The following is a 12,133-nucleotide window of genomic DNA, read 5'->3' on the forward strand; positions in this document are numbered from 1 at the left end:
GGGGGGGGGGGGGGGGTCGCGACGACACCCAGGACGACACCCAGTGAGTCAGAAAAAAATGGCCATTCTCGCAGCGGGTCACTCTCGTGGCGGTTTCGACAATGACATTCGTTTGGACAGGTCCATGATCAACCGAGACAGTCGATCATTATCAGCCTGCTCGAACTGACCCCTCGCCTGCTCCAACTGACCGGTTAGCAAGCAGCTACTGTCGCAGTTGGCCTCAGCGTTCTGCTTGCTCGCCTCGGCGTTCCGCTTGCTGGGTGGGGGCGTGTAGTCTGAAGACCCACAGTTCGGGTCTGTCATCCTTCGTTTGTGTCCGGCAGTCTTCCGGGGCTCCTTAGCTTCTGGAGCGACGGAGGTGAGACGACTCTGTGCCAGTTTTTCCCTGCAAGTTTTTTTGTCCAACCTGCTGAATTCCTCCGCCGTGACGGTGGGGAGTCCCCGCAGTTTACGTTTTAATCTTGTTCGGCATGCATCCCTGTCTGGGTTGTCGGTGTACGTCCTGGCTTGGCACAGACACTTGGCAAAACGTTCTGCCCTAGTAGGATATCGAACTGGGGGCTTGAACCCTAGCTGAGTAACACAAAAATCGGCTAAACTGTCAGTAGATACACCGCAATGCTCAAGAAGGCATCCCGTCATCCACCTTCGAAGTCTATTAGAGGAATAACTTGCCTTCAGTTTCTCTCCCAATTTCCTTGCGACTTGAATATCAAGGAGACCGTAAGGCGCATCCACGAAGGAAGAAATTATTGCGGCAAGTCCAACGAAAGCCAGATTGCAGCTTGAGAAATTCTCGACGTTCACAGTTCTCAACCTTTTCCACTGATCTTCGGTCAAGGAGCCGTGAATTGTGCGATAAGCTGCAAAATCCCGGTTCCAGTCCGTGTTCGAGCCAGTGCTTGAATCCGTGTTGGAGACTGCGTTACAGTCCATCTTCCGCATACCCGAGATGGCGAGCGTCGGGATATACAGCGGTCTAGGCTCTCCATCATTTACGACCATGGTCCACTCGTCACACGGGAATTGCTTTGGAAGCAAGTGGCCAACTTTCTTCCAGGAACGCCTCCTCACCATAGGGAGGGTCGACACTCCACCTCTCAGCGCCTTGTACTCCATCTTCTCCAACGTTTTCCAATACTGAGCCGCCCAAGGGAAGGTACGCTTCTCCAGGGACCTCCACTTACCCCAAGCCTCCTGTGGTTGAAGCACTCGCAGACTTGCATCCTGATTCGTTGTATCCTGATTCGTTGTATCCTGATTCGTTGTATCCTGATTGGTTGTATCCTGAGAAGCGTTGTTGTCTGAAAAAGTGTTGCCCGAGAACGTATTCGGAGAGGCGTTCAATCTTTCGTTCAAGCTACTCCGGGTCATGGTCCCGAATTCAGAAACAGACACTGTGGGCAGCTTGTCAAGTTTTCGCAGTAGTATCTCCTTACGTCTTGCGGCGTCTTTCTTGCCCCTTCTGCTGTACTCGTTGTAGCCCTGTGGCATCTTCAGACACTGAAGATTTCGTTGACCCTCGGAGTCGCTTACGGGGTTGTAGCCTAACTCTGTGGTGCAAAAGTCGATAAGGCTTTCAATTGTGGTTCCCGAATATTGCAGAAGGCAGCCAGTGGTCCAGAAGCGGAATTTGCATACGGATGCGCCGATGCCCATCTGGTTCATAATCAGGCGCCGAATAGGCGCGTCCACAGTTCCGTAAGGCATCTGGACGAAGTTGGAAATCATCGATGCAAGTTCTACGTAGGCCAAGTTACAGTTTGCGAAGGACGCAATAGTTACCTTCCGCATTCTTTCCCATTGCTTTGGAGTCAGCGAGCTGTAAACCAGGCCGTAGACCGCATAGTCACTACTCGCCTCCCAGTCTCTCTTCCAGTTACTCACCTGGTCCCGCTCCAAGCGCCGTGCTACCGTGGTCAGCTCACAGAGAGTAGGCACGTACACAACTCGTCCACCGAAAGTCGTCCACTCCGCCGCCTCATGACCCAATAATTCTGTCACCACCTTACAGCGCCGTTTCCTCAAAGAAGCCTGATACACTGGGCGTAGCCCCTCATACACTTCCGGCTCAATCAGCTCCCAGTAACGACTCAGCCACCGGACTTCCTCCGTCTCCGCCTTCGTCTCTCCCCGCAACGCCTCAACCCCCCCCAATAACTGCACATCATCCACCTCATAGGAATGGATAGCCAACACACTCAATGTCCGCCTTAGCGGACACCGTCCACTAATCGCCGTCCGCATGCGCACTTTGCAAATTGAATTGAACCAAAAAATGCTCACGACCGCTGCAACCCCGGCTGCGGAAGGAGTGGTAGTGATGTCCGTTTAGACAGGTCCGTTATTAATTGAGACAGTCGAACATTCAGGTGCTTAGTCTGCCCGAACTGGCCCCTGGCATTCCCGAACTGGCCCCCGGCATTCCCGAACTCGCCCCTGGCTTGCCCGAACTGGCCCCCGGCATTCCCGAACTGGCCCCCGGCATTCCCGAACTGGCTCCCGGCATGCTTGAACTGGTCAGCTGCCAAGCAACTGCCCACATCGGCCCCGGTAGCAGCCTGCTTGGTCGGTGGAGGCCTGCAGTCCGGGGACTCGCAGTTCGGGGACCCGTAGTCCGGGGACCCGTAGTCCGGGCCCTTGGGCTTCGTTCGTTTGCGTCTGGACGACCTGCTCTCTGGGACGTCGGGGACATGTCGTTGCACTGTTTTCTGCAGCGACTCGTGGTCCAAGCCGCTAAACTCCTCCGCTGTGACGATCGGGAGCCCTAGGAGTTTTTGCTCTAAATTTTTTCTACGTTCGTTGACGTCCGTATCTCGCCTGCTGACGTACCGTCTTGCTTTTAATGTATACTTGGCCAAACATTCTAGCCTGAGAGGATATTTCATCGGGGGTTTGAACCCGAGCTGGGTGATACAAAGGTCGATTAGACGGCCGATGGAGACGCCACAATGCTGCAGAAGACAGCCCGTAACCCACCAACGAAATTTGTTTGCGGAACAGCTGGCATTCAGCATCGCATTTAGTTCGCGGGCGTAGCTCAGGTCAAGTAGACCGTAGGGCATTTCGACGAAGAAAGAAATGATTGCGGCAAGTTCCACGAAAGCCAGATTACAGGTCGCGAAGCCGGCGGCATTGATGGTTCTCAAGCTCTTCCACTGGCCTTCGGTCAAGGAATCTTGAATTACTCGATAAGCTGCAAAATCCCGGTTCGAGTCCGCGTCCGCGACCGAGTTGGAGTCCATATTCCGCATACGCGAAGAGGCGAGGGTGGGGATATACAGTGGTCTAGGCTGTCCATCGTTTACGGTCATTGTCCATTCGTCACACTCAAACTGTTGCGGCAGGAGGTGACCAACTGCCCTCCAGCGGCGCCGGCGCTCCATAGGGATCGCCGACACCGCACCCCTCAGCGAGTCGTACTCCGTTTTTTCCAGTGCCCTCCAATACTGAGCGGCCCAAGGGAAGGTACGCTCCTCTGAGGACATCCACTTACCCCAGGGCGGCTGTGGTTGAAACAGATTCGAACAGGAATCCGGATTCCTCGTATCTTGAGATCTTTTCAGAGTAGTACTTTGGCTGAAGCTTCTCTGGGTCATGGCCCCGAATGTCGCTGCCGACACAGTCGGCAAGCCCGCGAGTCTTTTCACTATTATTTTCTTGCATCTTGCGGCGTCCTTCTTTGCCCTTCGGGTATACTCGTTGTAGCTGGGCGTGCGCTTCAGACACTGAAGAATTTTCTTTCCCTCTGCGTCGCATAAGGGGTTGTATCCAAGCTGGTGAACACAAAGATCAACAAGGCTTTCAATTTTGACACCCGAATGTTGTAGAAGGCAGCCCGTGATCCAATATCGAAATTTGGGCGCAGCTTCGCGTATACCCATCTGGTGCATGAGCACGTCGCGAACCGGCATGTTTAAAGCCCCGTAAGGTGTATCGACGAAGTAGGAAATCATAGCAGCAAGTTCTACGTAGGCGAGCTGACACCTCAAGAAGGACGCCGGAGTGACAGTCCGCAGTCTGGCCCACTGCTCGCGGGACAACGAGCTGTGAACCACGCGGTACACTTCATAGTCCCTCCTCATCTGCTCCCCCATCTTGGTCTCCTGGTCCCCCATCTTGGTCTCCTGGTCCCCCATCTTGGTTTCCTGGTCCCCCATATCGGTCTCCTGGTCCCCCATATCGGTCTCCTGGTCCCCCATCTTGGTTTCCTGGTCCCCCATATCGGTCTCCTGGTCCCCCATATCGGTCTCCGGGTCCCCCATATCGGTCTCCTGGTGCCCCGTATCGGTCTTCCGGTCCCGTACGACCCCTAACGGCATTACGTGTTGTCCCACCGGGGTCAGCACGCCGAGACCGGGCACGTACAACGGCAACTCAGCGACGATCGTCCACTCAGGCGGCGTCTGGGGGCCTAGCGCCGCAGCCACCGCCCTCCCGCGGTCGGAAAGATACCCCCGAGAAAATCTTGCCACCGGACGCAATGCCTCGTATGTCGTCCGCTCCAGCGGCTCCCAGTAACGACTCAGCCATTGGACCTCTCTCTCGTCTATGGCCCCACACTTGTCTACAGCCACACACTTGCCCATACCCGCCCGCACAGACGACAACTCTCCAGCAGGTTCCGGGAACTGCACGTACAGCGGCCGCCCCTCGACCGTCGTCCACCCCTCAGGCCCGCAGCTCGGTCTACCCACGACCGGCTGCAGGACCTCGTACGCGGGCCGATCCGGCGGCACCCAATAACGAGTCAGCCCCTCCCTCTTCGCCGGCGCCCACAACGTCTCGACCTCTCCACCACCTTCCGCCAACCGCACACTACTTAGCTCACTAGGATTGACAGACAACACACAACACGCGAGACCCACCCGGCGTCGTCCGCTAAGCACCACCCGCATTCGGACAACTTTATGCCAAAAAATGATCAGGCTGGTGGATCGGTCTGCCAGGTCGGCGGCTCGCAATGTCTGCCGGCCAATACAGCTCCCGGCACGTTACGATCGATACGATTGACCTCCATCGATGCAAACAAATTGTTAAGTTGCCGTTGGGGCGGCTCAACGGATCTTTTGTTGGGACCATCTCTCCAGCCGTGAGGCCGCAGCGTCTCGAAATCAACTTCCATGGAAACCGCTGGACCACTAGATGGCCCCCAAGACTGACCCGGCATCGGCTGGCAGGTCATCAGCTGGCAAGGCATCGACTGACCGGACATCAACTGACCGGACATCGACTGGCCCGGCATCGACTGACCGCGCATCGACTGACCGCGCATCGACTGACCGCGCATCGACTGACCGGGCATCGAATGACCGGGCATGGACTGGCCCAGCATCGGCTGGCCCAGCATCGACCGGCCCGCTATGCACTGGCGGGGCATGGACTGCACCCGAGTTTGACCCGACTGGTTCCAAGCCAGATTACACCCTGGATCACAAGCCGCCGATGCGTTGTTCGCCGGGACGTTCTCTGCTGTGTGGTTCTCGTCCGGGGTGTGCTCCTCGGTGCGGAGTGTCAACTTAGTTTTCTTTGACCGTGGTTCTAAGGAGTCGCAAGGTAGAGGGCCGTTGGGCGCATCTTCTGTAGTCGAAGCGGTGGGCCATTGAGTGAGTTCGACGTTGGAGATGGGCCAGCTATCCAGTGCCATAATTAGATTGAGTTGCTGCAGCTGTGATGTCGGCGCCCACTTTAACTCGAATTTGCCTTGGTCAAGGGCGCCGTACTCGGCGATGGACACAGTAGGTAAGTTTCTGAGCTTGAATTTTAATAACGCAAGGCGTTTGTGGGCGTCGATTTTTTTGCGAAGGTTGTGCTCGTGGGCAGTGAGCCAGCGTTTGGCGAGGCACTCTAGACGCCGAGAGTTTTTTAGGCCGGCTTTGTAGTCGAGCTTGTAGACACATAATTCTGCGAGACTGTCGATCGAGGCTTCTGCGCGTTGTAGCAAACACCCTAGTATCCACCGCCGGATTTTCGGCGATTTTCGTCCGTCGTTCAGCTCCTGTGCCACGCTGTTCGTCGCCCACTGATCCACCAGCCCGTACGGCTCTTCGAAAAAGGATGCCACAATCGTCCCCAATTCCACAAACGCCAGGTTACAACGCCCAAAGTCCGCCATCTCTACGCCCCGTAACTTCTTCCACTGTGCCTCACTCAGTGAATCCATCACCAACCGATACGCGGCATAGTCACCTTCCATATCTGACATACACTCTACTGACGTCTGAACGCCCCACGTCTGGTCGCCTTTACCACACATCTCAGGAGTCTGCTGTCTTAGTCGCGTCATCGCAGTCAGCGTCGGAATGTACAGCGGCCGTGACCTGCCGTTCCCGATCACCTTCGTCCACTCGCGTGTCTCGCTCTCGGCCGGGACCAACGAACCGCAGTCGCGCCAACGCTTTCGCCGGTGCACGGGTCCCTGCCAGCACGCCCGCAACGCGTCATAACCCTCCCGTTCCAACGGCGCCCAATACTCAGCCGCCCATTCACTAACCTTCATCGAGCTGCGCTTCCCCCGGCCCGGCTTCGTCGTCGTCTCCAACTGTACCCCTCCACGCTGTGCCCCTCCACGCTGTGCCCCTCCACGCTGGGCCACGTCGGGCTGTGCCACGTCGGGCTGGGCCACGTCGGGCTGGGCCACGTCGGGCTGTGCCACGTCGGGCTGGGCCACGTCGGGCTGGGCCACGTCGGGCTGGGCCACGTCGAGCTGTGCCACGTCGGGCTGCGCTACGTCACACTGCGTCCCCTCTAACTGCTCCAGCTCTGGCTCGGCTTTGGGATTTAGTATGGCGTCCAGCTTCCTTTGCGTGAGGCGTCCGAATTCTGCCGCCGTCACTGTCGGCAAGCCCGCGAGTCTCTGTCTGAGCAGCTGGCGCCGATCTTCGATACTTTTCTGGCCCCTGTTCAAGACCTCTTTGGCGCTCACCGACAGCGACCGGAGACACTCCAGCGCCTTCGGCCGTTTCGCATTCCAAGGTGGATTGTAGTGAAGCTGAGTCAGACAAAAGTCTTCCAGACGTGCGACGGGAACTCCCGAGTGTTGTAACAGACAGCCCGTAATCCAGTTGCGGAGTTGCGGACCGCAGTTAGTGGTCACTATCTCAGCTGCCACCTGGTTCGTGACGTACTGGTCCACCAGCCCGTACGGCGCTTGGAAGTACAGCGAAATTATTCCCGCAAGCTCCACGTAAGCTAGACCACACTGTTCGAAAGTGCTTTCATCTACGGACCGCAGCCGTGCCCACTGTTGCACATCCAAAGACCCGTGGATCATGCGATAGGCCGCAAATTGCCGCCGGTTTTCCGCCATCACGTTACCCGCGGTTAGCAACCCGCGTTTGCCAAGCTTAGTCATGTCACTCAGTACGGGAATGTACACGGGTCTTAAGTCAGCTCTGACAAGAGACCATTGTCGCACATCCAGCCCGCCGCTCCGAGCCCCGAATTTCTTCCCCACCTTCTTCCACTGCACGCGACGGTCTTTGGGCCGTAATGAGATAACTGGCTTCAATCGCTCAAAGTCTGCCTCCTCCAGAGGAAGCCAGTACCGACTCAACCAAGAAGCTTCACCGTAACACGGGCAGTTATTACGTGGGTCTGCTTCCTCGCTGCTAGACGGGTCAGTTAAAGGCGACCGCCACCATTCGGTCGTTGACCGTGCGGAAGACTCAGGAGGCGTAATTTCAGCAGAACTGTGCAGCGCACCAGGGTGCATGGCCAACACCCAGCAGGAGATCCATGACAACGGACGTCTCCGCGCAACCGGTACGACCACCACCCCCACCATTATCAACCAGGAAAAAAACCTTGTGCGGCGAACACTTGCTCTCAGACAGCTTTCGTGCACTTTCTCTGGCACACGCTGGTCAGAAAATGTGCCAAAAAAACCATCGGCCCGAACCGAACCACCCGCCAATCCGTGTCACTCGGTCAACTCAACTGGTCCGGGTCAACTGGTCCGGGTCAGCTGGTCCAAGCATTCGGACAGCACTCGCGAGTGCTTCACCCACATTTGCTTGACCGCGTCCTCGAAGTCGATATTCTCAACGCCCATGTCCGAGTCGTCCAGGCCTAGGTCTTCCATACTTAGGTCTTCCATACTTAGGTCCTCCATACCCAGGCCGTCCATACTTAGGTCTTCCATACCTAGGTCCTCCGGTTCGGTATGTTTCGTAATGTCGAACTGTTCGTCCAAGCACGCCTTCTTAGGCTCATCGCTCGCACCGCCCGTCCCCGCAACACGCCGTCCTGTGACCTTCGCCTCTCTGTGTGTCCGTTTTCGAGACGCACTGGAACCAATAAGAAAACCCGCAGGGTAACCGTCGGCGGTAGCACTTCCTTCCATGGCGCTCGTTTCCATCGGTTCCTTGTTGCTCGGTTCCTTGTTGCTGGGTTCCTTGTTGCCCGGTTCCTTGTTGCCCGGTGGGTGGCCGGCATTCAGTTGGCCGTGTGCTGTAACCGGTTTCCGTCTCAATTCTTTAACGGTCGTTTTGGCGTGCAAGTACCTGAATTCGGCGGCCGTCAGCGTCGGTAGTGTGGTAAGTTTTTCTTGCAATAGCCGAACCCGCTCCTCAAGATCGTCTTGTATCTCTTGACAGATGTCGTGAGCGGGGCGTTTTGATACAGAGTGCAGAAACGTGTCGAAGGCTCGCGGGTCGTACTTGAGTTCGGTGACGCAGAAGCGGCAGAGCTGATCTTTGGAGGCACCAGAGCGTTGCAGTAGACAGCCTGTGATCCAGCTGTGGTGCCGCATGGAACGGGCACTGCAGCCCAATTGCTCGCCAACTTCGTCCGCCATTCTCTGATCCACCACGCCGTAGGGTTGCAGGAAGTACCGGGAAATAATCGAGGCGAGCTCGACGTAGGCCAATCCGCAGGCCTCGAAGTCTTCGGAGTCTACTGAACGCATTTGCTTCCATTGTACCGGCAGCAAAGACCGATGGACTTTACGATACGCCGCATAGTCTCGATCCATTTCATCTTGGAACGCTTCGTCTGAGAACAAAAGCTGCTCCAAGCTCTCTCCCGTCTCGTTCAGGGCAGCCATTGTCGGGATATATACCGGTCGGGGGTTACCGTCGCTCGGAATCATAGTCCAATCCCCCAAGTCCACCTTACCGGGTAGCAGGATAGCCACTTTTTTCCATTGCTTCCGTCGGACTCGACCGCACCTGGCCACAAGAGGCCGCAGCCTTTGAAATTCCTCCTTCTCCACGGGCTTCCAGAAACGAGGAATCCAACTCACTTGAGGCGCATGGTAAATGGACGATAACAGGTCCCCGGATCCTGCATACCGCCTGATATACTCCTTGGCAGATTGGCTGTTTGATTGCCGTGCGGTCGCCGGCCGGGCGGAATGCTCTCGGTGTGGGGGGACGTTTTTGCTTCCGCTAGGTGCGGTGAGTTCACAGGTCCAGGGTACGAACTCGGAGGTGGACAGGGTGGGCAGATCGCGGAGTCTTTGTCGAAGGTATTGTCGGGGATCACCTTCGGGTTGCGTGCGAGCGGCCCGTTTTTCGGGGTAGTCGTTCATTAGGAACTCCAGCCGGTGTCTGTCGGGTACATAGTTCAGCTCGTCTATGCAAAAGTCGATCAGTACATCCACGGAAACACCGGCATGTTGAAGCAAACAGCCTGTGATCCAGCGGGGGATCAACCTAACGCTCCAGTGCACACCGAGCTCCGAACATATGGCGCTCGTCACCTGTTGGTCCACCAACCCGTACGGCGATTCGCAGTAACCGGCTATGATACCGCCGAGTTCCACGTAACCCAGCCAGCACCGGTGGAAATTCTGAGTCTCCACGCTCCGCAAGCTCTGCCATTCCTTCCTAGTCAGAGACGCGAAAATCCTCCGATACACCTCAAACTCTGCTGCTTTTGACGTAGGCTTGTTTGCTAACTGCTTTCCTCGGGCCGTCGGGGCACCAAGAGTCGGTATATACAAAGGTCGTATTCTGCGACCAGCGTCATTAATCAGAGTCCACCCGTCTAGTGTGGTGGGGAACACTCTGCACACTAGTCGCCAGTTTTTGCGCCTGTCTCGCGGTCTCATTTCAACCTCTGTGATTAATGGAAGATACTCCGCTTCCCTGAGAGGCAGCCAGTACCGGCTTAACCAGTCAACTTCCCGCGTAACCAAGCTCTTTTCCTCAGCCAAGCTCTTTTCCTCAGCCAAGCTCTTCTCCTCAGCCAAGCTCTTCTCCCCAACGACAAGTCGTGGGAGGAGATCGTTGTGCGAGGCATTCGTGGGCGGAGCATCGCAGGCTCCCGGAGTCGCGGGAAGGCGTGGGTAGCTTTTCTTGAATGCTGCCTGGTCCATAGAGGCAAATTCCTTCGCCGTAACCGACGGTAGACCCGCCAGTCTACTAGTCAGTATAGCTCGTGCGGTGATGCCCTCATCTTCTCCTTTCCTGATGGTGTACCTTTCCGGGCCTCTTATTCTTAGACACTCAAGGTTCTCTGTCCCGCCACGGGGCACGAACCCGAGTCGAGTGACGCAAAAGTCAACGAGGTGGTCCGTCGTGACTCCGGAGTGTTGCAGCAGGCACCCCATTACCCACATACGGAATTTAAGCGAAGAGTTTGACAAACCCATTCCCTTGCTCACCTGGCTCCCTACATCCACATCTATCACACCGTAGGCCTTATCAAAGTATAGAGAAATGATGCCTGCAAGCTCTAGATAGTCCAATCGACATTTCGTGAAGGTCTCGCTTGTGACGGTTTTCAACGTCTGCCATTGTTGTTTCGACAGTGACTCACAAATCACGCGGTAACCAAGATACTCCTGGTCCGCCACAACCGCGTTCTGCGCTAAAGTATTCTTTCCCAAGCTCGTCGGCCGCGCTATAGTTGGAATGTACACTGGCCTAGGTAACCCAACGGTCGGCACCATTGCCCACCCCGCACGACCAAGAGCTCGGAAAAACCCCTTGGCGCCGCACTTCCAACTCCTGCGAACGTCTCTTGGTCTTAACGAAGCTATTGACCCCAACGAGTCAAACTGAACCCGCTGTAGCGGCTCCCAGTAATGCTCAATCCAGTAGAGCTCCTGCTCCTCCGAAAACAGACATTTGCCCATCGACTCGCTCCCTAAACATAACACCTCCCACTTGTGCAACTTCCCGATCGTGTTTCCCTTGGAGGACAGCGTGTGGGGGGACAGAGTGTGGGAGGACAAAGTGTGGGAGGACAAAGTGTGGGAGGACAAAGTGTGGGAGGACAAAGTGTCGGTATTCATCAAGGCTATTGTGGAGGGAAAGAAAGGGAGAGACCTGCGGACTTCTGCTCACCCCCTGGCATTGCCAACAGACACCACGTCGTGACCCGCGGTGCCTGCTGCAATCGACTGCTTCCACTGACTGTGACCCGCATCTTCGATTTGGGACCCTAAAAATCGCCGATCGAGGCATTGATTTCGAGGCCCTGCGGCAGCACAACCATCCCCCCGGCCACCGGTGCGTTTCCAACTTTCTGGAGTTCTCCAGACTGTTCTTCGGGCAATCGCGAGCCACCCAGGTTTCATCATCGCGAGTGCACGGCAACCCGATACGGCCGCCGAGACTTCATGTCTCCCACCACGGAGTCCTTTCTATTGTCAAAACATCAAATGAGATCTGTTACCACTATTTCCATAATCTTAGCCTCTTGTGAGGTGGACTGTGCAGACCAGCAAAATTCTACGTATGAGCCACCTGCAATCTGGGAGAAATTGCCGGAGGTGGGCCCGGTCGAGCACATGGAGCCGAAGCGCCCGGGTATGAATCGGGCTGCGGTGCCTAGAGGTTACTTCGATAAACGTACCTCCGAAGACTGTTCTTTTCCCCTGGACGTCCTAATATTGCAAGATGCTACCGACTCTTTCAGCGATAACATTGAGTCGATGAAGAACACCCAGCTGAGTTTACTGACGCAAGGAATTTTTAGCTGAGCATCCTGATTCAAGGTTTTGGCGTTGTGTCCTTCAAGGATAAGCCGTTTACCCATTGGGTAACGCGATGACTACTGCCAGAGATTCGATGCCAGCCTATCAACTAACGTCGACGACGTGATTGCTGCTTACGGTAACATCGTGTCTTACGGAGGCGCAGATGCCCCCGAGAACTCAGTTCGGTGCTTTGTTCGCTGC

The 12,133-nt window shown here is 56.0% G+C and overlaps 4 protein-coding genes across 4 annotated transcripts; all 4 read right to left on the reverse strand.

Moving 5' to 3' along the window:
• Window positions 1-78: 78 nt before the first annotated feature.
• Window positions 79-2,250, reverse strand: GNI_035860 (hypothetical protein; the record flags this gene model as incomplete). Its single annotated transcript, XM_011130985.1, has 1 exon — window positions 79-2,250. One exon carries the CDS (start codon window positions 2,248-2,250, stop codon window positions 79-81), a length of 2,172 nt encoding a protein of 723 aa, XP_011129287.1.
• Window positions 2,251-2,285: 35 nt separating this feature from the next.
• Window positions 2,286-4,901, reverse strand: GNI_035870 (hypothetical protein; the record flags this gene model as incomplete). Its single annotated transcript, XM_011130986.1, has 1 exon — window positions 2,286-4,901. The coding sequence occupies one exon, from the start codon at window positions 4,899-4,901 to the stop codon at window positions 2,286-2,288; it is 2,616 nt and encodes an 871-aa protein (XP_011129288.1).
• Window positions 4,902-4,927: 26 nt separating this feature from the next.
• On the reverse strand, window positions 4,928-7,789 carry GNI_035880 (hypothetical protein; the record flags this gene model as incomplete). The annotated part of the gene is made up of 1 exon (XM_011130987.1): window positions 4,928-7,789. The coding sequence occupies one exon, from the start codon at window positions 7,787-7,789 to the stop codon at window positions 4,928-4,930; it is 2,862 nt and encodes a 953-aa protein (XP_011129289.1).
• A 162-nt stretch (window positions 7,790-7,951) lies between these two features.
• GNI_035890 (hypothetical protein) lies at window positions 7,952-11,245 on the reverse strand (the record flags this gene model as incomplete). The annotated part of the gene is made up of 1 exon (XM_011130988.1): window positions 7,952-11,245. One exon carries the CDS (start codon window positions 11,243-11,245, stop codon window positions 7,952-7,954), a length of 3,294 nt encoding a protein of 1,097 aa, XP_011129290.1.
• Between the last annotated feature and the right edge of the window lie 888 nt (window positions 11,246-12,133).

The sequence above is a fragment of the Gregarina niphandrodes genome (assembly GCF_000223845.1).
Source record: "Gregarina niphandrodes unplaced genomic scaffold scaffold00004, whole genome shotgun sequence".
Classification (NCBI taxonomy): domain Eukaryota; phylum Apicomplexa; class Conoidasida; order Eugregarinorida; family Gregarinidae; genus Gregarina; species Gregarina niphandrodes.